The sequence below is a fragment of the Ovis canadensis genome, chromosome 2, assembly GCF_042477335.2.
Source record: "Ovis canadensis isolate MfBH-ARS-UI-01 breed Bighorn chromosome 2, ARS-UI_OviCan_v2, whole genome shotgun sequence".
Taxonomy (NCBI): domain Eukaryota; kingdom Metazoa; phylum Chordata; class Mammalia; order Artiodactyla; family Bovidae; genus Ovis; species Ovis canadensis.
The window spans coordinates 17,628,041-17,654,623 of NC_091246.1; the positions used below are offsets into that span (position 1 = coordinate 17,628,041).

Sequence of the window (26,583 nt, forward strand, 5' to 3'; positions counted from 1 at the left end):
AGTGAAGTCAGAAAAAGACAAATACCATGATATCACCTATATGTAGAACTTAAAAAAGACACAAATGAACTTATCTACAAAACAAAAAATGACACACAGACATAGAGAAACTTGTACATGAATTTGAGCAAACTTTGGGAGACAGTGGAAGACAGAGGAGTCTGGCATGCTGCCGTCCATGGATCGCAATGAGTTGGATACGACTTAGCAAGAACAAGATGCAAACTATATATATAGAATGGATAAACAACAAAGTCCCGTAAAGCACAGGAACTATACTCAACATCCTGTGTTAAGCCATAATGGAAAAGAATGTACATACGTGTAACTGAGTCACTTTGCTATTCAGCAGAAATTAACACATTATAAATCAACTATACTTCAATTTTTTTCTAAAAAAAAGAAGGTGGCTGTGCTATATTGAAAAACAACTTATGGAGAAAGGAACGCACATTTAACTGAATGCCAAGGATAATGCTGAGTATTTCACACACTATTACTTTAAGCTCTTGGTTCTCAATATACAATTTCAGATTATATCAATAAGAAGTTAGGAACAAAGGCTAAGTCTTACATATGTTCTCTCCAGCTCCAAGTATCTTCTGAATTAAAGACTTCTTTTTTTTTAAGTTTAGTTTTAGTTGAAGGATAATTGCTTTATTACAATATTGTGTTGGTTTTTGCCATAGATCAACATGAATCAGCCATAGATATATATATATGTCCCCCTTCCTCCTGAACCTCCCTTCCACCTCCCACCACAGATTTAAGGATTTCTTAAAGAGCTATATTCAGACAGGTACTTAGTAAATGCCCACTGAATCAATGAACAGGTGTGAATTTGGCTGCTTCTAAACATGGGGATTTAAAAGTTTGTTGAAAACTGTTCAGAAAAATATCTGAGAGTATTTTAAGGAATTTAAACCTGAAACTTTATCTATAAAACTTGATTTAATCATAATGGTCTTTCCTGTAATAAATCATAATGGAAAATAATATTTAAAAATGTATATATGTATAATTGAATTTCTGTGCTGTACAACAGAAATTAGCACAACACTGTTAATCAACTATACTTCAATTAAAAAAGTATCAAAAACAAAACAACAAATAAAAGCATAGCATGTACACCTTTCAAGATAAATGTGGGTCATAAAATCACTATGGCCTCAAAGGAAAAAAACATTCTCGAAAAACACATTAAAAAGGCTTATCAAAGCCCCAAAACAAGTTATTTCCTAGACAATGAAAATTTCAATCTCCAAAAATAAAGTTAGATGTACAAGTATGCAATAATTTTCCAAAAGACTGAACTTATTTTTAGACTGAATATATCAACTCAGCAGTGGCCACAGGACTGGAAAAGGTCAGTTTTCATTCCAATTCCAAAGAAAGGCAATGCCAAAGAATGCTCAAACTACCGCACAATTGCACTCATCTCACATGCTAGTAAAGTAACGCTCAAAATTCTCCAAGCCAGGCTTCAGCAATACATGAACCGTGAACTTCCTGATGTTCAAGCTGGTTTTAGAAAAGGCAGAGGAACCAGAGATCAAATTGCCAACATCCGCTGGATCATGGAAAAAGCAAGAGAGTTCCAGAAAAACATCTATTTCTGCTTTATTGACTATGCCAAAGCCTTTGACTGTGTGGATCACAATAAACTGTGGAAAATTCTGAAAGAGATGGGAATACCAGACCACCTGACCTGCCTCTTGAGAAATCTGTATTCAGGTCAGGAAGCAACAGTTAGAACTGGACATGGAACAACAGACTGGTTCCAAATAGGAAAAGGAGTATGTCAAGGCTGTGTATTGTCACCCTGCTTATTTAACTTCTATGCAGAGTACATCATGAGAAACGCTGGGCTGGAAAAAACACAAGCTGGAATCAAGATTGCCGGGAGAAATATCAATAACCTCAGATATGCAGATGACACCACTCTTATGGCAGAAAGTGAAGAGGAACTAAAAAGCCTCTTGATGAAAGTGAAAGAGGAGAGCGAAAAAGTTGGCCTAAAGCTCAACATTCAGAAAATGAAGATCATGGCATCCAGTCCCATCACTTCATGGGAAATAGATGAGGAAACAGTGGAAACAGTGTCAGACTTTATTTTTGGGGTCTCCAAAATCACTGCAGATGGTGACTGCAGCCATGAAATTAAAAGACGCTTACTCCTTGGGAGAAAAGTTATGACCAACCTAGATAGTATATTCAAAAGCAGAGACGTTACTTTGCCGACTAAGGTCTGTCTAGTCAAGGCTATGGTTTTTCCTGTGGTCATGTATGGATGTGAGAGTTGGACTATGAAGAAGGCTGAGCGCCGAAGAATTGATGCTTTTGAACTGCGGTGTTGGAAAAGACTCTCGAGGGTCCCTTGAACTGCAACGAGATCCAACCAGTCCATTCTGAAGGAGATCAGTCCTGGGATTTCTTTGGAAGGAATGATGCTAAAGCTGAAACTCCAGTACTTTGGCCACCTCATGTGAAGAGTTGACTCATTGGAAAAGACTCTGATGTTGGGAGGGATCAGGGGCAGGAGGAGAAGGGGACGACAGAGGATGAGATGGCTGGATGGCATCACGGACTCGATGGACTTGAGTCTGAGTGAACTCCGGGAGTTGGTGATGGACAGGGAGGCTTGGCATGCTGCGATTCATGGGGTTGCAAAGAGTCGGACACAACTGAGCGACTGAACTGAACTGATATCTAGACATTATGCTTCAAAGTCCAACCCAACTATCTAAAATCCATATATAAGTCTCTACATTACAAGATCCATGTGGTTAGGGATGTTTTAATTCACCTTGCCTTTCTTGGTTCATTTTTAATAGTACAAACTAAATACAAAGATCTCTTCTTTCTAGTTTTATTTTTGCAAAGAGAAAACTGCAAAATAGTAAGAGTGAACACAATTTCTTCAAACTACCTACTACATTAACTTGGCTCTCTCTTTCACGATCCCTTTCTTTCAAGAACGAGTAACTCTTCACAATATACCTCAATTAATCATCTTCCAACCAGACTAAGCATTTGGAAGCCTATACTAGTAATTTTTAAAGTTCTAAAAATCTATGTATTATCTTCTCATATTTCTTTAGGTTTTCCTGTCACTCCTGCCATTTCTTCTGTATAATATCTATCACAGAAAATAAGTACTGAGTTCTCATAGATACTTTATTTTTTGATTGCCTGCTCAGCTATGTTATCCATTCCTTAAATACCACTTCTGCTTTCTTCTAAGGAAGTAATCCTTTCTTCCCTTAATGAAGATAATTATTTTATTATGACTATATGTTTATTTTTGTACTAAAAATACCAATATTGAATTCTAGAAGCCTGCTTCCTGGAAGAGCACATAAAAACCATATCAGAGAACCCTGAACATTATGAAGCTAAAAAAAAGCCAAATTAAAAAAAATTAAACCAAGACTTAGAAATGTTCCTTACAAACTTTGAAGGTAGCCAAAAAAAAAAAAGAAAAAAATATATATATATACTTTGAAAAACAACAGCAACAACAACAACATAAAATGGAGCTTGCTCTGGCAGAAAAAAAGGAACTTTGACTCCTTTGAGATCACCTGGATATTCTGGGTATTGATGAAATATATCCAAGAGGTTGGTTTTGGGCAAAGAAATCTAGACTCACTGAAGAACATTCAGCCATGAACACTGATCATAAAATGAAATTCTGACAAATCAGGACAAAGAGAAAGAAGTCAGGGGTAAGGGCAGCAATCTGGGAGGCACAGAACCATACAGATTCCCAGGACAGGAAAGAGATTTTGCAAGGCTTTTCTCAAAAGTCTTTGGGCAGCCTAAAACCTGATTAGGAAGTGACTTCTAATCCAGAAAATCAGGGACCAGAGGAGGATTTAATGGAGGAGGTGGCAAAATAAAATAATCATCTAGCCCCAGTAGAAGATGCATTACTTATAGCGAAGTCGAGCAGACACAACCCAAACCTAACCCAAAAAACTGACCTGCCTAGCATCCATTCCTCATACAGCCAATACTCTTCACCTTAAACTCTCATAATCTCATAATCAGGATTTATAAGAATAACCCATGTCTTTATACTCTGATATAAAATATACAAAAAATACTGTATAGCACATGAAACTCTACTCAATATTCTGTAATGACCTATTTCGGAAAAGAATCTAAAAGAAGAGTAGACATATGTACATGTATAACATCCACTTTGCTGTAGAGCAGAATAAAACATTGGTAAGTCAACTATACTTTGATAAAAATTAACTTAAAAATGAAATAAAACATTAAAAAACAGAAAAATTATTTGTGCTAAGAATGCTATGAAAGTCAATGTGAATCTTGCCTCTAGTCAAATAAAAGCCCACGAGAAAAACACAAGTCTTCAGCCATGATTAACAACAGCAACACTGATTTTCCCACAATATATAAATAATAATTTTGCAAATTATCTGATGAATAATTTAATCTAGGGCTCAGAGTGGTGCTTTGAAGAGCTATGCCTTTCAGTGAATTTCATAATCCTCAAATGAAGAAACCTTAAAAGTGACAATCTCACTATAGTCAATGCTCAGTGATTAGCCAGGCAGATCAAAACCATCCCTTCTGTGATAACCCAATCCAAAACTGCCAACAGCTCCTTTAGCCCTCTGCTATATTCTTACAACAAGTACTAATGTACCTTTCCTAATCCTGGCCCTGCGAATGGTAAAGCCCTTTAAGCCAAAGTCTGCCACCATTGTTTTTTCCTCTTCCCACCAACTAGACAGCAGTGGCATTAGAAATAGCAAGAGATGGCACCAGGAACAGGATGAAATGAAAATACAAAGATATTAAATAGGAGAGCAGTGAAGTAGGAGTGCTTTGGCTCTTGAGGAACAATAGAATGCTGTAACTTTTCATAAAATAAGACATGCTTATAAAATTTAACAACAAAACATGCATTCCAGGAATATTTTTTACATTATTCAAAATGGTTTCCCATCTACTAGCACAGCTAATTAAGGACTATACTAAAACTACATTATATCAGAAATGAAATTCTTCTGGAAGCACATAATTGTCCAAAACTGTATTTTTAAAAAATCTTGCTGATATGTTCTTTATTCTAGAATATAGGCAGAAGATGCTATTTCTTTTTTTCTGTACTTGGCCATTAGATATTTTTATTTTAACTAATGAGATTCTAATAAGAAACTGTTTGAATTTCATTTCTGACTTCAATGTTGATACTTTAAAAAAATGTAGGTTTTATATCATACCTATCCTTGATCTGTCTGGCAGCCTTGGAGCAAATCAGGGAGAAGAGAAAGAAGGCAGTTAGTGCTTTTCATGCAAGTTTCAATGGCAGTGACATGCAAGAAAAGTTAGGATAAAATCCCTGGAATAGATTAGTTCATTTTCACCAAAACAAATTTCCTATAATTTGTACAGTTCATGTCAGCTTGCATAATGTGATGTTAGAACTATAGGAAATCCGGTCCCCATATATATATGTATCACTTTAAAATAAGGAGGGAAATATAACACTTCAAACTAATTTCAGATGACTGTAAATTTTCTTCTTACCTTAAGATTATCAACACACACCTCCACTTTCATTTAGTCTGACACTCTTCAACTAGAACACTCAATCTCCTTCATGGGGCACACATTTCTATGCATTCTGATGGTTTTCTTATATATTTCAAATCTGCTCTCCAAATTTTCTTCAGAGATCTCTTTCACCACTTCATAATGGTTGTTCCAAGTTTTCTCTATTTGCCTCCACATGGGCAAGGACTTTGTATTCTTAGAGCTTGCCTGCTAACATATAAAACTAGGCTGCGGTTCTACAACCCTTTACCCCAAAGAATGAAGCTGTAATGGCAAAAATTCAGGTAAGGAGAAACCAAAGAAACACTTGCAGCAATGGGTCTTTCCCTCAGATGACTTCATAAGAGCTGCCAACTTAAACCTACACTACTTAAGATATCTTTTTCTCTTTTTTTGAGAATTCTAGCACAAATTTAGGAAGAGGGCACAGCTATTATTTGGTACTGCACATCTAAGAAAAATGATGAAAAATACAGGCATTGCTATCCCCTTTAAATCTACACACCATATAGTAGATCCAACATAAGTTTTTTCCCCTACACTGAGCACCATAATTAACAACACACCTGATGTAGAAGATGGCTGTTATGCCTGACACTCTATCCCCAGTGTCTAGCATAAAGCTTGGCACATGGTAATAGTTAACAATTACTCAATTTAATTGAACATTAATTCGACGTATACAGCAATGCTTCTCTCTTTTCTTCAGTTCTAATACTGTTCTTACTTGGTACTGGTCATTTTTATACCTAATCTAAAATATTCTGGTCTGCATACCTGTCTACCACTTTACCACTGAGCCACCTGGGAATATTTTAGATAATTTTACAATGTCAGAAACAAAAAGAACAGAACTGAAATTTAGAAGATGAGTACATCACACAGTTCCAGCACTACCATAAGCAATTCCATGACACTGTATATTAATCAGGCTTCCCTGGTGGCTCAGAGGTAAAGAATCCACCTGCCAACGCGGGAGACATGCATTCAATCCCTGGGCCAAGAAGATCCCCTGAAGGAGTAAACGGCAACTCACTCCTGTATCCTTGCCTGGAGAAGCCCATAGACAGAGGAGACTGGCCAGCTATAGTCCATGGGGCCACAAAGAGTCAGACACAACTTAGCAACTAAGCACACAAACATTTTAACAATCTAATTCTCTGAAACAGAGGCTGAAATGGAAAGAGGCAGCAAGGGAAAAGTTAGTTAAAATCAGAGCACTGATAAACAGCAACAAAAAATAAAAATATACCTGTTTATGAATCATAAGTGCTGTGAGAAAAATATACTAACATTGAATGTAGCAAAGGCTAGATATTAATTTCACATTTTCCAGAGATTTATCTTTATTTTGATTTGCAGTAAAGCCCAATAGAATTCCCAGTAAAAATGTTAATGCCATACAACACTGAGGAAACTTTTCAAGTTTTGTCTATACATTCATACTGTTTCATAATTCAGATTTTCCTACAACATTTGGGACAGATAATGTTGTAAAGTTTTCTTGAGAGGATCTGAAAATGACTAGGGGGCAAATATTTAATATTTTTTACATTATATGATTGAGACTTCTACCTTCACCCCAAAAATACCATATTAAGAAATAATATGGGAAATGAAGGGAGCTCAGTCAGAGAGTAAATAAGAGCCAGTTTCAAGGTCCTATTTTCCCTTAGACAAAAACATCAGATTAAAAAAAAAAACACTGCATAATGGTTGATTCCAAACATCAGAAGTTTTATATTTTCTATACATATTTTTGGGTTTCCCTGGTGGCTCAGCTGGTAAATAATCCTCCTGCAATGTGGGAGACTTGGGTTCAATCCCTGCTTTGGGAAGATCCCCTGGATTCCAAACATCAGAAGTTTTATATTTTCTATGAAGTGAAGTGAAGTGAAGTGACTCAGTCGTGTCCAACTCTCTGCGACCCATAGACTGTAGCGTACCCGGCTCCTCTGTCCATGGGATTTTCCAGGCAACAGTACTGGAGTGGATTGCCATTTCCTTCTCCAGGGGATCTTCCCAACCCAGGGCTCGAACCCAGGCTTCCCACATTGTAGACAGATGCTTTACCGTTTATATATATTTTGGAGAAGGAAATGGCAACCCACTCCAGTATTCTTGCCTGGAGAATCCCAGGGACGGGGGAGCCTGGTGGGCTGTCGTCTCTGGGGTCGCACAGAGTCGGACATGACTGAAGTGACTTAGCAGCAGCAGCAGCGTACATGTATTTATCTATTTATAAAGAGCACTATTTAAAAAAAAACATAATTATTTAAAAGCCTTCACAAAACCCTAGTAAATAACTTGAAATGAATTTTGCATCTCGTACTGCATGCATCTATACTCTATGATTAGATACATTTTTATAACAGATTACATTTCTACAAACACACATAAAAAGTACAGGTGAAAAAGCACAGCTCTTAACAAGTACAGTTCTTAACAAATATTTTTGTGGATTTTAGGTTTTAGGGTGTTTTTTGGTTTGTTTGGCCATGCCATGTGGCATGCAAAAATCTTAGTTCCCCAACCAGGGGTTAAAACTGTGCCCCCTGCACCGAGAACATGGCATCTTAACATGGCATCCCTGGAATGCCAGGAAGTCCCTATTCTTAAACATTTAGAATTGTTCTTAAACTGCCTTCATAACTGAAACTTTCATGCCTTTTTTGGGGGGAGGAGGGCACACTGAGCAGCTTGCAGGGTCTTAACTCACTAACCAGGGATTGAACCCGTGTGCCCTTCATGCTTTCGTTGATGGTCCTCTTTCCTGGAATTCCTGACTGCAGCTCACAGAAGGAGCTTCTGCCAATACTACTTGTGCTCCGTTGAAAATATTGAGTGAGCTTCTACCATTCTCATTATTTGTTCCTCCCAGTGGTCAGAGACTGATGCTTGCTGAACAAAAGGTAATTCAAAAGGTGAGTTACTGTAAGTCAAAACTGGGAAATACACAAAATCCTTTCTCCCTTTCACCTGTGATCAAATCCAGAAGACTATTTCTCTTTCACCTTATTCTGTACTTTTTTCTCCACTGTAGGCATTTGTGGGCAGGTAACCATTCCCTTCCTCCTCGTCTGACAACTGAGTTATGTGCGGCAAGATTGTGATGAAGTGGTTGGTGAGTTATACTGACTTGGAAATTGTCCCACAAACTCAGCTCTTTTCTTAGGTAGGATTCAAGTTCTAAATTCACGGGAGAGCAGGAGTTGGTAGAAATACTAGTTTTGCTAAGGGATCCATGCAGTGTTCTGTAGGCCAGTTATTAGCAGAAAAACTAAGTCTGATGAGGCTTTGGCTACTTGTTCATCCAGAACTCAATTGCTGATGAGCTTTCTGCATATATTTACTATCAGCCAAACTTTCAACAACTAAAAAAATTAGTGAAAATTTACTCTAAAATCCTTTTTCATTTGTGCTAGTTTTACTTGTTCTCTTTCAGACTATCTAATGCTGGCAAATGCTGGCAAATAGCAGTTTTCTATTCAATTCTCATACTGCTGCTGCTGCTAAGTCACTTCAGTCGTGTCCGACTCTGCATGACCCCATAGACGGCAGCCCACCAGGCTCCCCCGTCCCTGGGATTCTCCAGGCAAGAGTACTGGAGTGGGTTACCATTTCCTTCTTCAATGCATGAAAGTGAAAAGTGAAAGTGAAGTCGCTCAGTCGTGTCCGACTCTTAGTGACCCCATGGACTGCAGCCTACCAGGCTCCTCCGTCCATGGGATTTTCCAGGCAAGAATACTGGAGTGGGGTGACATCGCCTTCTCCCACTGGTGTATTGCAAAATGATCATTTAAATATTAGTATTTAAAGTACTCTTTTTGAAGATAATGAAATCTAAAAAGATTCATGACCTGGATTTCAGCCTATAATAATTTTTGTCTCCAGAAGTTATTCATATTAATCTTATTTGGTAGCTCAGCTGATAAAGAATCCACCTGCAATTCAGGAGATCCTGGTTCAATTCCTGGGTTGGGAAGATCCCCTGGAGAAGGGATAGGCTATTCACTTCAGTTTCTTGGGCTTCCCTGGTGGCTCTGATAGTAAAGAATCTGCCTGCAATGAAGGAGATCTGGGTTTGATCTATGGGTTGGGAAGATCCCCTGGAGGAGGGCATGGCAACGTACTCCAGTACTCTTGCCTGGAGAATCCCCATGGACAGAGGAGTCTGGTGGGCTACAGTCCATGGGGTCACAAAAAGTTGGACATGACTGAGCAACTCAGCACAGCAATCACTTTAATATGAGATATTTACAAACAATATACCTTAAAAGAATTGTTTCCAAATATCTAACAACATACTGCTAGTCCATTAATTAATCTTCCAAGTCATCTTTCCCTATCCTGTCAGCAATTAGGAATCTGAGGCAAGCATGAGTCCATGCAGTTGGCAGGAAAGTGAATTTGGTTTTTAACTTGGAACAAACAATTATCTGGATACTATTTGGATATACTAAGAAAATAATTGCAAGCAACTCTCAGTTAAGCATTTTTCTTGAACAATAAACTCCGATTTCTGTCAAGGAAACACTGACAAATAATTCATTTCACCACATCTTCAAAACGGTTCAAGCTATTAGGCAGTACTGCAAAATGCTGGAAGACAAGACCAAAACAATAAGAAAAGTAGCACATGAAGAAAATACATTTAGACCATAAGGTGATGTATTTTATCAGAACGTTTCCAATTTACAGTAAACTGGAAACAAGTTTTAACAAAGCTGGAAAGAACAAAGGAGAGGGCAAGAGAGAACAGCATCTTTTGAGAGGAAGAGGAAAGGACTCTGAAAATGTCAATGGAAAGAGAAACTTGAGAGAAACAAACTGTTATTAGTGTTTCTAAGCATTAGGTCCTACTTAAATTCAACTGGATTCCAGCTGTTTTTGAGTACCATGTCCATACTTTCTAGTTCTCCTGTCTTTTTCCTCTCTCTCAGGCGCTAAGCTGTGAATTCTCGCCACTATGATTATGCCTATCATTAACAGCTGCCCTAGTCCACTAGAAGGGGATTCTGTTGACAACAAGGAAACAAAAAGGGGAAAAAAACCCTAAAAACTCAGTGGTACCATGTACATATTAATAACAGATTCCGAGAAACTATCACAATTAGAAGATGTTAAGTCTTGCTCATGAACTCTATGACACTGCTTCTGCTGACTCAAACATCTTTTGCTTTCTGCATGTTTTTGGCTATGTTCCAGATATTTGAAGTTATCATGTAAATGACCTCTGAATAGGTAATGTATATATACTTTTAAAATAATTTAAAGTATGATACAATTCCCTCATAAATCCTGTACATAAGTCTTACAAAGTACTATGATGAACTTTCTTATAACCGACAGCCAAATTTAAGAATGAATTAATTAGTTAACTGGTTTATGGCAAAAGAACTCTGATTCATTCTGTCAAAAGGAATTAATTTTTAAATTTAATTTTCAAGATGTAGAGATATAAGTCAGCAAATGTTATCTTCTCAAGGAAGTCTTTTCTACCCTTAAAGTTCATAGAAAAATCATAAAATTAAATCACTGGTGGGCACAAGTGGATTATAAAGCCACCTTTCTAACAATAAAATAGTTCACTATATAGTCCACAAAGACCAAGAAAATATTAAACTTAAATGTCTTATCTTGATAAGACTACTTCACAGTACATATTTTACTAATTATATCACTTAATTTTATACTCTATCACATCATTTTCTATGTAGTCTACATACTTATTCTACATAAAAGAGTAAATGTGATTTGATAAATTGATAATCATTTAAAAATGACTACACTTAAGACTTAGAATCTAGAATTAAGAATCTCTTATCAAACACCAGGTTACAACATTAGCAGTCTTCTTGCTCTACTATTTATATCTCCATATCAAATATACCCTATAAGGACATATATTTTCCTATTTCAATAAAGCATTCTTAAACAGTAGGACATTTAATAACAAACTTAGTAACAAATTTCACAGTACTCTCATATGCATTAAGTGATGATGTTTTCCCAATCAGCTCAGTGAAAGGAACATCAACCTAGTTATTAGCAATACCAATCTTCTTTCGTGAGCCAAAAAATGTTTATAACAAAGGTATGATTCAGCTAAAGCATACCTTTAAAATAAAGGGGGAATGTAACTGAAAAAAAGAATAACTTCATTCATCTGAATTGAACATTAACAACATTTAAATAAATAATTAATTTGTTCATGGCCCCAATGACACATACTTCTAAGCATATGCTTTGGAATACATGAACAGCTAGCATTTTACTTAACAAATTCCAAACCTTTTCTAGTATTAGAAATGACTGAATGAATTCAAAATTAAATGGGGAAATATCATTTTCTTTTAAACAGAACTATCCTTTTTAAGTGGATTAGTCTCATTTTTTTGGTCAGTTTTTTGGTACCTTTGAAAATTCTTCAGGTTCCTTTATATCTAATGATCTTGTTGCAAATTCTAGTAGTTCTTCTGAGTTCTCCAAGGCATTATTACATTGACTAAGTTGACTCTAAAAATAAAAATAATAATGATAAATCATTAAAACAGAATTTTCTATGATCAGAATCTTAAATGAATGTTACACTCTTAACAGCAATAATCAAACAAACATATTTCAGAGAGGTACTGAAGTTAATCACTAGTCACATATATAATAAATTTTAATTATCTTAAACCATCCAGAACAGCTTAATTGCATACAGATAAAGGTATACTCATCATTTAAAAATACAAAAGAAAACAAAGCAATTATAAATAGCTGGGGTCAAATTTATTTAAAGATTCTTCCAATCAGGGTAGCCAGAAGACTATCAATGATTTAAATTAAAATATCAAAATAATCCATCTGTAGACAACATCATCTATAATGGAGACTAAATTTCTAGATGGTATTTAACTAAGCTAAAATGTATGAATCAAGTTACAGGTACATTCAGTTGAACACAATCTCAGTACTCCATTTATCACATTACTCAGGTAACACATATTCCTATAAAGGCTAATTTACAGCTTTCAAAACTGGATAACACAAGAGTCACAAATTCAAGTGTCTAGATTTCAAAAAAAAGTCAAACATAAACAAAAAGTAGTAAGTAACTGTTACAGTGACGTGCTCTATTATATAGTGCTGTGCTAATTTCACCTAACACAATCTTTCTTATTCAGTTCTCTTCTCTCTTGGCCTCTCTCCCTCACTTTATCATTTGTAGTTTAAAACTAAGCTATGTGAAAATATTGCTAGTGATAACTTTAAACAAAGAAACAAACACATCTCTAAGCTTTTAAATGTATCGAAGATTCTTCTTCAAAATATTTATTTATATGTATTATTAAAATCTATATTCTTTGCAGCCAAAGATGGAGAAGCTCTATAGAGTCAGCAAAAACAAGACCAGGAGCTGATTGCAGCTCAGATATGAACTCCTTATTGCCAAATTCAGACATAACTTGAAGAAAGTAGGGAAAAACACTAGACCATTCAGGTATGACCTAAATCAAATCCCTTATAATTATACAGTGGAAGTGAGAAATAGATTTAAGGGACTAGATCTGATAGATAGAGTGCCAGATGAACTATGGAATGAAGTTCGTGACATTGTACAGGAGACCGAGATCAAGACCATCCCCATGGAAAAGAAATGCAAAAAAGCAAAATGGCTGTCTGGGGAAGCCTTACAAATAGCTGTTGAAAGAAAAGAAGCAAAAAGAAAAGGAGAAAAGGAAAGATATAAGCATCTGAATGCAGAGTTCCAAAGAATAGCAAGAAGAAATAAGAAAGCCTTCTTCAGTGATCAGTACAAAGAAATAGAGGAAAAGAACAGAATGGAAAAGACTAGAGATCTCTTCAAGAAAATTAGAGATACCAAGGGAACATTTCATGCAAAGATGGGCTCGATAAAGGACAGAAATGGTATGGACCTAAAAGAAGCAGAAGATATTAAGAAAAGGTGGCAAGAATACACAGAAGAACTGTACAAAAATGATCTTCACAACCCAGATAATCACAATGGTGTGATCACTCACCTAGAGCCAGACATCCTGGAATGTGAAGTCAAGTGGGCCTTAGAAAGCATCACTACGAACAAAGCCAGTAGAGGTGATGGAATTCCAGTTGAGTTATTTCAAATCCTGAAAGATGATGCTGTGAAAGTGCTGCACTCAAGTATGCCAGCAAGTTTGGAAAACTCAGCAGTGGCCACAGGACTGGAAAAGGTCAGTTTTCATTCCAATCCCAGAGAAAGGCAATGTTAAAGAATGCTCAAACTACTGCACAATTGCACTCATTTCACACACTAGTAGGGTAATGCTCAAAATTCTCCAAGCCAGGCTTCAGCAATATGTGAACCATGAACTTCCAGATGTTCAAGCTGGTTTTAGAAAAGGCAGAGGAACCCTCTGGTTCAAATTGCCAACATCCGCTCGATCATGGAAAAAGCAAGAGAGTTCCAGAAAAACATCTATTTCTGCTTTACTGACTATGCCAAAGCCTTTGACTGTATGGATCACAATAAACTGTGGAAAATTCTGAAAGAGATGGGAATACCAGACCACCTCACCTGTCTCTTGAGAAACCTATATGCAGGTTAGGAAGCAACAGTTAGAACTGGACATGGAACAACAGACTGGTTCCAAATAGGAAAAGGAGTACGTCAAGGCTGTATATTGTCACCCTGCTTATTTAACTTATAAGCAGAGTGCATCATGAGAAACGCTGGGCTGGAAGAAGCACAAGCTGGAATCAAGATTGCTGGGAGAAATATCAATAACCTCAGATATGCAGATAACACCACCCTGATGGCAGAAAGTGAAGAGGAACTAAAAAGCCTTTTGATAATAGTGAGATGAGAGTGAAAAAGTTGGCTTAAAGCTCAACATTCAGAAAACGAAGATCATGGCATCTGGTCCCATTTCATGAGAAATAGATGGGGAAACAGTGTCAGAATTTATTTTTGGGGTCTCCAGAATCACTGCAGATGGTGACTGCAGCCATGAAATTAAAAGACGCTTACTCCTTGGAAGGAAAGTTATGACCAACCTAGATAGCATATTCAAAGTCCGTCTAGTCAAGGCTATGGTTTTTCCAGCGGTCATGTATGGATGTTGAGAGTTGGACTGTGAAGAAAGCTGAGCGCCGAAGAATTCATGCTTTTGAACTGTGGTGTTGGAGAAGACTCTTGAGAGTCCCTTTTAATGTAAGAAGATCCAACCAGTCCATTTTAAAGGAGATCGGTTCTGGGTGTTCTTTGGAAGGAATGATGCTAAAGCTGAAACTCCAGTACTTTGGCCACCTCATGTGAAGGGTTGACTCACTGGAAAAGACTGATGCTGGGAGGGATTGGGGGCAGGAGCAGAAGGGGACAACAGAGGATGAGATGGTTGGATGGCATCAATGCCTCGATGGACGTGAGTTTGACTGACCTCCGGGAATTGGTGATCGACAGGGAGGCCTGGTGTGCCGCGATTCATGGGGTTGCAAAGAGTCGGACATGACTGAGCGTCTGAACTCAACTGAATGACATCTATTCCATATCCAAATCTACTTCATTTTCCCTTACAATACACACTAAAGATAAACTACATATGATTAAAATAGCAGTAAAAGCATGGGAGGGAGGAAGGCAGGCCAGAGATTAAGCAATTGAAAGCTTAAAAGGTATTCCAAACCAGTGCTGTGAAGGATCTGGGTTCAAGGCAGAACAGAAATCTGCACAAGATGAATCATGGGCGAAACTTCAGGAGATGCTGAGTTTTCCTTTTTTCTCCAATCTTGGTTTTTAAATGAATGAATTTCTTACTGATTGAAATTTATGAGTACTTTCTGACTAAACTAATTACCCTTAAATGATTTAAGTACAGCTGGCTCTTGAATAACAAGAAGGTTAATCCACAAATGGGCTTCCCTGGTGGCGAAAGAGTCAACCCTTACATCTGGAGTTCTTCTGCATCCGCAGAGTCAACCAACCACAGACTGTGTGATACTGCAGTATTTCCTACTGAAAAATATCAGCGTATAAGTGGATCCTCACAGTTCAAACCCATGTTGTTACCTGTAATATAACCCCTACCTCCTAAATATAAATAAGAAATTTCAACCAAGAAGACTGGGCAGACTTGAAAGGGAATTTAATTAACCCTTGGAAATTGTGCCTGTTTGTAAAAGAAAGAGAACATCTGTATTCCTCCACAGCTTTCAGATTCTCAAAGATATCATAACCAAAATCAATACACAAAAATCAGTTGCACTTCTACAGATGAACAATGCAAGAAGGCAATTTTTAAAAAATACCATTTATAGTAGTATCAAAAAGAATGAAATTCTTTGGAGTAAACTTAAGGGGTAAAAGACCTATTCACTGAATCCTACAAAACGTTTCTAAAAGAAATTAAATAACAAATAAATGAAGAACACAGCTTACGATTATGGATTGGAAGACTTAATATGATCAATTCTATTATCCAAAGCAATCTACAAATTCAATGCAAACACTATCAAAATTTCAACATATACCCATGTATACTGCAGCATTACTCACAACAGCCAAGAGATGGAGGCAGCCCAAATGTCCACAGACAGATACACAGATAAAGAAAATGTGGTAAATATATACAAGGGATATTATTCAGTCAAAAAAGAAGGAAATCCTGGCACATGCTACAAAATGGATCAATGTTGAGGACATTATGCTGAGTGAAATAAGCCAGACACCAAAGGGACAAATACTGTACAATTCCATTTATGTGAGACATCTAAAGTAGTCAAAATCATGAAAACAGACAATACAATGGTGGTTGCCAGGCAGTGGGTGAAGGGGCACGTGGAGAGTTGTTCAATGAGTACAGAGTTTCAATTCTGCAAGATGAAAAAGCCCCAGAGACACAATACACAACAGAGTGAATATATTTAATACTACTTATATTTAATAACGGTTAAGAGAGTAAATCTTAAGTTTTTTTTACCACAATTTTAACAAAATGGTATCTATGACCAATATGAAATTAAGAATCACTCTTCCATTAGATAAAAGTACATTTATACACAAAACCCCACTAATTTTTGCTTTTAATAAACCAAGCATTATACAGACTAAAATTATTCATATTTAAATCATTGTATGAACTCACCTGTAACTCTTGTGATTTACGTGCTTGCTCCTGCTTGATACTGTTAATCATACTTTCCTTTACCTCATCCAATATGGAGTATAAACTGTCAAATTCTTCATCTAATTCTGAAAGTATGTTAGAAGAATTTTCCTGTTTAATAAACGAATAAAACAAATTATTTTACTTAAGAGCTATTAAACACTAAAAAACTAAAAGATACAGTGCTTATTAAAGGAGAGAATAAACTCATACTATGAACTACCATAGCCTAACATCATAAAATAATTAAAATTCTAATATTTGACATAAGGTTTTTAAAAACAGATCAATCCAAGAAGCTGGCTGCACTGATAGTTCTACTTCAGCAATGCAGCCTTTTATGAACTAGCCCATACCTCTCCTCACTTTTATAAGACTGTTTCCACAGGACAAGGTGAAAGGTTGTTTTAAGATTGTTAACTTTGTCCTGACCTTTGGGCTCTAAGGCAGGCCCTAAGCCAGTGGTTTACAACCTTCGGTGTGCATGAGAATCATCAGTGAAGCAGATTTTAATAAAATATTCCAGAGACTTTGATTCTGTAACTCTGAGGAACAGTTTGGGCATACAGGGTTGGGGCTGATTTTGCACAAAGTTTTAAATCTCTCAGGTTGTCTAAAACACTGCATTTACACAAGATAAGCAGAATTAAAAGACTAAGTAATCCTTATTGGGTTCGAAGAAAGGGATCAAACACTGAGTTTTGGTGCCAGAAGGAATCTCAGAAATCATCTACTGACTAGAATTTATAGTCAAACTTCTAAATTTTACAAACTAAAATACAGACTTGCCCAAAGCCCCACACCTAGTTATTAGTGGCAGAACCAATATAGCATTTCAAACTGTCGCCCTCCCAGAGTTCCTCACTGCCTCATTAAGCAAGATGCTTCTGTTTCAAAAAGAAATAAGAAAATATCTGTGAAACCCCTAGATAAGCAATATTCATACTTGCAACAATTATGAGGCAGAAGAAATTATCTTAAAGTATTGTTCAACATCGAAGAATCATTCAACTAAGAGAAGTGAAACTGGCACTGGTTTACAGAACTAATACATAAAATCTACTGTAATAGGCTACAGTCCATGGGGTCGCAAAGAGTTGGACACGACTGAGCAATTTCACTTTCATTTTCACTATAATATTACAATCCAAATTTTTGCTTATAATGTTTATAGAACCAGTAGAGGCTTACAAAAGTGGTGTTAATCATTTTACTACCTTTTATACAGTAGTAAGAACATGATTTAGAGGAAGAAATGTGCAGTTTGGAAGGCAGAAGAACTAAGTCAAATTCCACACCGACTCAGTAAAAGTGTGACCCTGGACAAGCCACTTAAATTCCTGGACCTCAGTTCTTCCATCTATAAAAAGGGACTGGCCTACTCTTTTTCCTGTCAATGACCAACTGGCATAGCCTTAGAGTCTCCTGCCCACTACAGCTTATATTCCCATCTTCAATGACAAGGGTGTAGTTTAATTCCACCTCTATTTCTTTTTCTGGATGCTAAAGTAAAGTCCGAATAATCTGTCAATCAGAAAAAATAGTATGAGCTAGCTCTATCTTGGACTTCCCTGGTGGCTCAGGCGGTAAAGCGTCTGTCTACAATGTGAGACCTGGGTTCAATCCCTGGGTTGGGAAGATTCCCTGGAAAAGGAAATGGCAACTCACTCCAGTACTAAGGCATCTTTTTCCAGATTTCAAATATGATGCTTCTCTTGTCCATAGACCAAGAGTTTTAGAACCACCAGTTTTGCTTATTTAAAGAAACTAGATTAGTGGATTCCAATAAAATACTTTGAGAAAGATAGGTAAAGTGGTGAAGATTATTATCAACTAACTTCAATCACAGCAATTTCAGAAGAAAAGAAAACATAAGACCATAGGTTTAACAAGCCAAGAGCCTGGCAACTAACTAGGCTGAACCAAACAAAAACCAAAGGAAAGGATTCACTGTCTACAAGGGTCCTGGAAATCTTCTATTAATATGTTTATCTTACAAAGAAATGACCCTTAAATTAATTAAGGTGCATTCACAAAGAAGCACCACCAGCTTATCTTTAAGGTCCCTTCCACAATCAACATTTGATTATTTACAGTATGGATTACCCACCTACACCTGGGATCATTTCCTTAAGTATTCCCCTCTCTTCTCATTGGGCACTTTATCTTTTATGTTTTACTTTCATCTAGTTCTGCAAGTGGACCTCTTACTATTTACATTTTCCTTCTATTATTTACCATAAAAGAAATGTTTAGCTTCCCAGTACTTTTGGAAAGGCATGATTTGCTTTTACTTGGGATTAGAAAATACAAACATGAAATGGAAAGGAACAAAAGTGAGCATTATAATATTCCTACCAATTACAATTCCAGAGTTTTCTTCTTCCCTAACTATTTGATCTTTCTATGGAGAATCCAGGACTACCAAATGAAGCTTTTTTTTAATCTGCCATTAAAAAACCCTGCTCTCATCTTCATTAGTTTATAATCTAGAGTTAATGGTATATATTTATACTTATGATTCCAACCAACAATCATTCACTGTGATATAGTCACACAAATTTTTCTCAACAGATTCATACCTGAACTCCTTTTAGTGTCTGGTTTAGTGTATCAATAAAGTTCTGAATTTCATCATTTTTATTTGCCAGAGTTGAAATGATCCTTTGTAGAGCTTCCTAGGATAAAAAAAATTGTTAACATTATGATATTTTATTAAAAGAGAATTATAAACTTTACTACAACAATTGTCTTTAAAAAATATCTCTGAATACCAGAGCATATTATGTAACAAACACGAGCAATGTAAAACTGCTCATTGTTCAAAGGCTATAATTACAAAAGATGGCATATAAAGCAGTTGTTTTAAAACCTCTTATCCCTATAGTACAACCATACCTTTCACCACCATATCTTTCACACCACAGATGATCAGCATTATTTAATATAAAGACTGCTACATTAAGTCATAAGGCCATGGCAAATGAGTAAAATCAAATTCTTAAATGATGCAAAAATATACGAAAACTTCTAATTAACATCAGGATATAGGAGTAAAAGTTGAGACACTGAAATTTGACATTTTACTTATAAAAATTACATCTTAGAAATACGAAAGTAGATAATAAATCTGCATTTAAAATTACATTTATCAATAGAATATTGCAACTATCCTCCAATTAAGAACATTTTTTAAATTATAATATTCACGGCAATATTTACAGATGATATAGAACCATAATAAATAAGGCAGATAATTTTAGTAGCAAATACCTCAGACTTTGATAATGCTTCCTATTATAACAGAACACTTGATTATTTACTTTTCTCATATCTCTAGTTCAGTGTTGTCCAAAACAACTTCCTGCTATGATGGAAATACTCCATATGTGTCAATAAAAGTGAAAGGGAAAAAAACGCAGAAACCTAGGCCATCATTAGTTAGTCAGTTCAGTCGCTCAGTCGTGTCTGGCTCTTTGCGACCCCATGGATGCAGCACGCCAGGCCTCCCCGTCCATCACCAACTCCCAGAGTCCACCCAAACCCATGTCCATTGAGTCAGTGATGCCATCCAGCCATCTCATCCTCTGTCGCCCCCTTCTCTTCCTGCCTTCAATCTTTCCCAGCTTCAGGGTCTCTTCAAATGAGTCAGTTCTTTGCATCAGGTGGCCAAAGTAGTGGAGTTTCAGCTTCAGCATCAGTCCTTCCAGTGAATATTCAGGACTGATTTCCTTCAGGACCGACTGGTTGGATCTCCCTGCAGTCCAAGGGATTCTCAAGAGTCTTCTCCAACACCACAGTTCAAAAGCATCAATTCTTCGGCGCTCAGCTTTCTTCACAGTCCGACTCTCACATCCATACATGACTACTAGAAAAACCATAGCTTTGACTAGACAGACCTTTGTTGGCAAAGTAACGTCTCTGTTTATTAATATGCTGTCTGAAGGTTGGTCATAACTTTTCTTCCAAGGAGCAAGCATCTTTTAATTTCATGGCTGCAATCACCACCTGCAGTGATTCTGGAGCCCCCCAAAATAAAGTCTGTCACTGTTTCCACTGTTTCCCCATCTATTTCCCACGAAGTGATGGGACCAGATGCCATGATCTTAGTGTTCTGAATGTTGAGCTTTAAGCCAATTTTTCACCCTCCTCTTTCACTTTCACCAACAGGCTTGTTAGTTCTTCTTCATTTTCTGCCATAAGGGTGGTGTCATCTGCATAGCTGAGGTTATTGATATTTCTCCCGGCAATCTTGATTCCAGCTTGTGCTTCATCCAGCCCAGCGTTTCTCATGATGCACTCTGCTTATAAGTTAAATAAGCAGGGTGACAATATACAGCCTTGATGTACTCCTTTCCCTATTTGGAAACTACCAACACAACTGCACTCATCTCACATGCTAGTAAAGTAATGCTAAAAACTCTCCAAGCCAGGCTTCAGCAATACGTGAACCATGGACTTCCAGATGTTCAAGCTGGTTTTAGAAAGGGCAGAGGAACCAGAGATCAAATTGCCAACATCCACTGGATCATCGAAAAAGCAAGAGAGTTCCAGAGAAACATCTATTTTTGCTTTCCTGACTATGCCAAAGGCTTTGACTGTGTGGATCACAATAAACTGTGGTAAATTCTCAAAGAGATGGGAATATCAGACCACCTGACCTGCCTCTTAAGAAATCTGTATGCAGGTCAGGAAGCAACAGTTAGAACTGGACATGGAACAACAGACTGGTTCCAAATAGGGAAAGGAATATGTCAAGACCATCATTACAGTCTTTCATTTGTGCTCTACATGCAGTCATCAACTACAGTAGACTTTACCTCTAAACTAACTCTGGGTAGCCATTTCCTTCTCCATGGGAGCTTTCCAACCCAGGGCTCAAACCCAGGTCTCCTGCATTGCAGGCAGACTCTTTACTGTCTGAGCCACCAGGGAAGCCCTAAAACTCTGTAATAACTATTACAAGTCAGTATCATATCTCAATTTATACTCTTGCAAAATTTCTTAACTGGCTTCTGATCCATTTTTTCTCCCCCATAATCAGTTCCCTATATTGCAGCTAGAACAGTAAGTTAAGCATCACTCTTCCTGATCAATCATCTTGCCTAAGTCCTTCGATAAAATTAAAATCTTTTAACATGAGCTGTTAACATGACCTTAAAATGACCTTACATAATCCGTAAGACCCTGTATGATCTCCCCATTGCCTACCTCACCTATTTCAATTCACAGCAAACTTCTTCTCTCTTGCTGAATTCCAGCTTCAGGAGCCTGTCATGACTGTCTCTAATATACCTTGCTTCCCACCTGGGAACCCTCACATTTACCAGCTTCTTCACCTATAACCACTGTTCTAAAACATATACATGATTTATTGTTAATACAAGTTCCAAAAGTATAGAATGTGCCCATTCTATATATCTATACATATATGTTTGCTTCATTTGTTTATTTCCAAAGCCTAATGGTGAAGAAGGGCAAAGATAGCTTTTAGCTGGGACTCTCTCAATCTAACAGGATGCTGACAAGGATCTCTCAGACTTCATTTTAGGTTTTAAGCTTCCCATCACCCTCCAAACACTGATAGATAAAGTGATAAAGATGGGAAAAGGCAATATAAATTATCTGAAGTTTATCTAGATAATACTGAATATAATTGATCTTAGTGGTCATGACTAAAAGTTTTAGGTGAAATAGGTCTGAATATATGCTTTAACAAATTCTGCTGGATCACACACAGTAAAATATATAGAACATTATGTCTCCAGAGGCAGTATGCACAGGTAATCTCAGCCATTATCCTCTGATCACACACCACAGGCACCAGGATTTGGGGGAGGAAAAAAAACAAAAACCTACTCTCAGAATTAAGCCTCTCAACTACTTGACTATGGAACTAGGCTAAGGTAAACGAAGATCACTGCATCTGGTCCCATCACTTCATGGGAAATAGATGGAGAAACAGTGGAAACAGTGTCAGACTTTATTTTGGGGGGCTCCAAAATCACTGCAGATGGTGACTGCAGCCATGAAATTAAAAGACACTTATTCCTTGGAAGAAAAGTTATGATCAACCTAGACAGTATATTCAAAAGCAGAGACATTACTTTGCCGACTAAGGTCCGGCTAGTCAAGGCTATGGTTTTTCCAGTATTCATGTATGGATGTGAGAGTTGGACTGTGAAGAAGGCAGAGCGCCAAAGAATTGATGCTTTTGAACTGTGGTGTTGGAGAAGACTCTTGAGAGTTCCTTGGACTGCAAGGAGATCCATCCAGTCCATTCTGAAGGAGATCAACCCTGGGATTTCTTTGGAAGGAAAAATTAAGCTGAAACTCCAGTACTCTGGCCACCTCATGCAAACAGTTGACTCATTGGAAAAGCCTCTGATGCTGGGAGGGATTTGAGGCAGGAGGAGAAGGGGACAACAGAGGATGAGATGGCTGGATGGGATCACTGACTCGATGGATGTGAGTCTGAGTAAACTCCGGAAGTTGGTGATGGACAGGGAGGCCTGACGTGCTGCGATTCATGGGGTCACAAAGAGTCGGACACAACTGAGCGACTGAACTGAACTGCCATGCTAACAAAAAAAGGGTGGGGGGTTCACACCCCAGCCAAGCACTACTGCTATGGAATGGCTCAAACTAACCTGGATGTACAAGGCATGAGGCACCCATCGTCAAAGAATAGCTTAAAGTTATGTTTATAGTCCCTATAAATCATGTGAAGTAAAAGCACAACCAGCTGACTACAAGCAAAATAATAACCAACACTGGCTTCGCTGGTGGCTCAGATGGTAAAGTGTCTGCCTGCAATGTGGGAGACCTGGGTTTGATCCCTGGGTCAGGAAGATCCCCTGGAGAAGGAAATGGCAACCCACTCCAGTACTCTTGCCTGGAAAATTCCATGGATGTAGGAGCCTGGTAGGCTACAGTTCATGGGGTCACACAGTTGGACCTGACTGAGCAACTTCACCACTTTATACTCTTAAAGCCCAAGCACTATCTTAAGCTCTTAACATAAATTTGTTTAATCCTGTCAAGAAACCTATGAGGCAGGATACTTGGTTATCCCCATTTTCCAATTCAGAAGCTGAGGTATAAAGTGGGTAGGTAACTTGCCTGGGACCTCAAGAGTTAGTATGTGGCAGAACCAGAATTCAAATCACAGTAGTTTGCCTTGTGAGTCTGTGCTCTTTTTTCTTTTCCCGAGTCCATGCTCTTAACAATTAACACTATACTACCTAAAAACAAAGGTCAGAGGTTCAAGTAAAGGTCAGAACATCTAAGGACACTGAAAGGACTTAAGATCGTCTTTAAAATTGCAAAAAATTAAGAATGATCAAGAGGCTGCAACCTTTGTTGCAGGAAAGAGGACCCCTTCCAGGGCCCAAAACTGGGCTCTTGTCTAACACTCAGAAATGAATTGTCCGAGGAGACACATGCTGACAAAGCAAGAGATTTTATTGGGAAAGGGCACCTGAGTGGAGACCAGTAGGGTAAGGGAACCCAGGAGAACTGCTCTGGCTCAAATTCTTGGGTTTTATGGTGATGGGATTAGCTTCCAGGTTGTCTTTAGCCAATCATTCTGACTCAGAGTCCTTCCTGTGGTGCACACCTTGTTCAGCCAAGATGGATGCCAGACAGAAGGATTCTGGGAGGTGGTCGAACATGCGGTGTCTCCTTTTGACCTTTCCTGAACTCTTCTGGTTGATGGTGGCTTATTAGTTCTGTATTCCTTACCAGGACCTCCTGTCGTAAAACAACTCATGCAAATGATTACTCTGGTGCCTGGCCAGCGTGGGCAGTCTTAGTCAGTGTACTTCCCCTAACACCATCTCGCCAAATACAAGGGCAACAGTAACAGCTATTCTTACTACAGGCGTATCATCTTTTAAGTCTGAGAACATGATGACTGTCACTATTTGCAATGGCATGAGTCTACTGGCTTTAACTTAATATATGTGAATGCGACAAATTCAAATGTCTTAATTCTGCATTCAACAAAAAGCTCGGCCAACGTGGGCTACTTAACTGCAAACTATCCAGGGTAACAAGCCCTTGAAGTTTTGATGCAGAAACTTCTCATTCTTTAGTGGCAAAACACCAGTATATCCAGGCTTTCAGGCTATTTTGAATCCAAAAGCATCAATACCATGTGGTCATAATTGGACACTGTGATAACTGGACACTGTGATCTATGGGTTTCCCACCAGGATCTACGTGGACCAGGAGAAAATTTCTGATTCAAATTCTACATTAATATTCCAGACAGTTGAGATACACAAACCTAGAACCACTGCAAATATCACTAATCAATCTACAATTTAAGGGGGCCAAAGAACTACTATAGCATTTCAGTTAGTGTTCAGTAAGCACTATGTGCCAGGCGGGCTTCCCTGGTGGCTCAGCAGTAAGGAATCTGCCTGCCAATGTAGGAGATATGGGTTTGATCCCTGGGTCAGGAAGATCCCCTGGAGAACGAAATGGCTATCCACTTCAGTATTCTTGTCTGGAAAATCCCATGGCAGAGGAGTCTGGCAGGTCCATGGGGTCTCAAAAGAATCAGACACAAGTCAGCAACTAAACAGCAACAACATGTCAGGCACTGTGGAAAGCTTCTAACATGGACTACTTTTTAATCACCACAATAGAAAGTAGTCTCTGCATCTTCTGATTGAAGAGGTTAAAGGCTTCTTTGATCACACAGCTATCAAATGGCAGTCACAATTCAAATCCAGAAAGCTACCTCAAGAGTCTGCACTTTTACACCACTCTAAGCTGTATACACTGCAGATGATTGTACAAAACAATCAGAGAGTTTCCGGAACCAGAGCAAAGGGATCAATGAAAATATCCTACTGCCACCAGGGATTATGCCACTTGTTTCACTCCACACCATAGACCCCTCCTTTGACTTAGGTAATGAGCAGAAATCCAGAATGCTCTATCCGGTTGGTAAGTCAGACAACCAGAATCTCACCAGCTGGCCACAGCTACGGCAAGAGTACTGTGCTCAAATGTGAGCACAGTGCAAAGAGCTAAAAAAGGAGAATTGTATATTGTCAAGGAATTCAGGAATCTGATCATCGTGGATGCTTAGTCTCTCAGTCACGTCCAACTCTTTGTGACCCAATGGACTGCAGCCCTCCAGGCTCCTCTCTGTACATGGGATCCTCCAGGCAAGAATACTAGAGTGGGTTGCCATGCCCTCCTCCAGAGGATCTTCCCACCCCCGGGATCAAACCCAGGTCTCCTGCATTGCAGGCGGATTCTTTACCGTCCGAGCCACCAGGGAGGAATCTGATTGTCAGAAATAGCTAACTGGGAGGAAGCCATGCCCTCTATTGTTATAGTGAAGCAGCTGAGATTACCACTTCTGTACATGGATGTAACTGAGGTGATCCGCAGAAAAAAAATCTAATGAAAGGCCTGGTGAGGAATGCTGCCTTTTCACCCTGAGCCCAGTTGTAAGATATCAGGGCAGAAGAAGAGATTCTCTTCCAACAAGGATTTGAGGAAATACAATGTGTCAGAGGCTAAAGAAGCCTCCCATTTTCAGTGACCTCTGAACTGGCTGTTCCATCCTGTGAAATCCAGGAAGCTCACATTCAGCCAAAGAAACCAGGAGTCCCAACATCTAATTAAGGGAGGTGGGATGGAAATAGAAATGGGGTACTCTCAGGTACTGCTGGGAGCAGTATAAACTGACAAAATCCTTCTGAAGGGTGATTTGGCAATACACATCAAAGGATAGAAGTATTATATACACAATGACTCAAATTCCACTTCTATTAATTTATTCTAAGTTAAAGGGTAACTAATTAAAGATACAAGT

At 38.1% G+C, this 26,583-nt stretch overlaps 1 protein-coding gene across 5 annotated transcripts in view; it reads right to left on the minus strand.

Annotated features, from left to right (window-relative positions):
• The window catches only part of FSD1L (fibronectin type III and SPRY domain containing 1 like), a 68,587-nt gene that overhangs the window by 34,217 nt on the left and 7,787 nt on the right, over positions 1-26,583 (minus strand). For 4 of the 5 annotated variants that reach the window (XM_069575524.1, XM_069575523.1, XM_069575526.1 and 1 more), the window contains exons 2-5: positions 19,328-19,423; positions 16,725-16,856; positions 12,010-12,111; positions 5,259-5,281 (exon numbers count right to left, since the gene is read on the minus strand). In XM_069575524.1, the coding sequence (XP_069431625.1) occupies positions 5,259-5,281; positions 12,010-12,111; positions 16,725-16,856; positions 19,328-19,423 (353 nt within the window). The remainder of the gene's footprint in view (positions 1-5,258; positions 5,282-12,009; positions 12,112-16,724; positions 16,857-19,327; positions 19,424-26,583) is intronic. The other variant, XM_069575527.1, reaches the window with a different exon arrangement.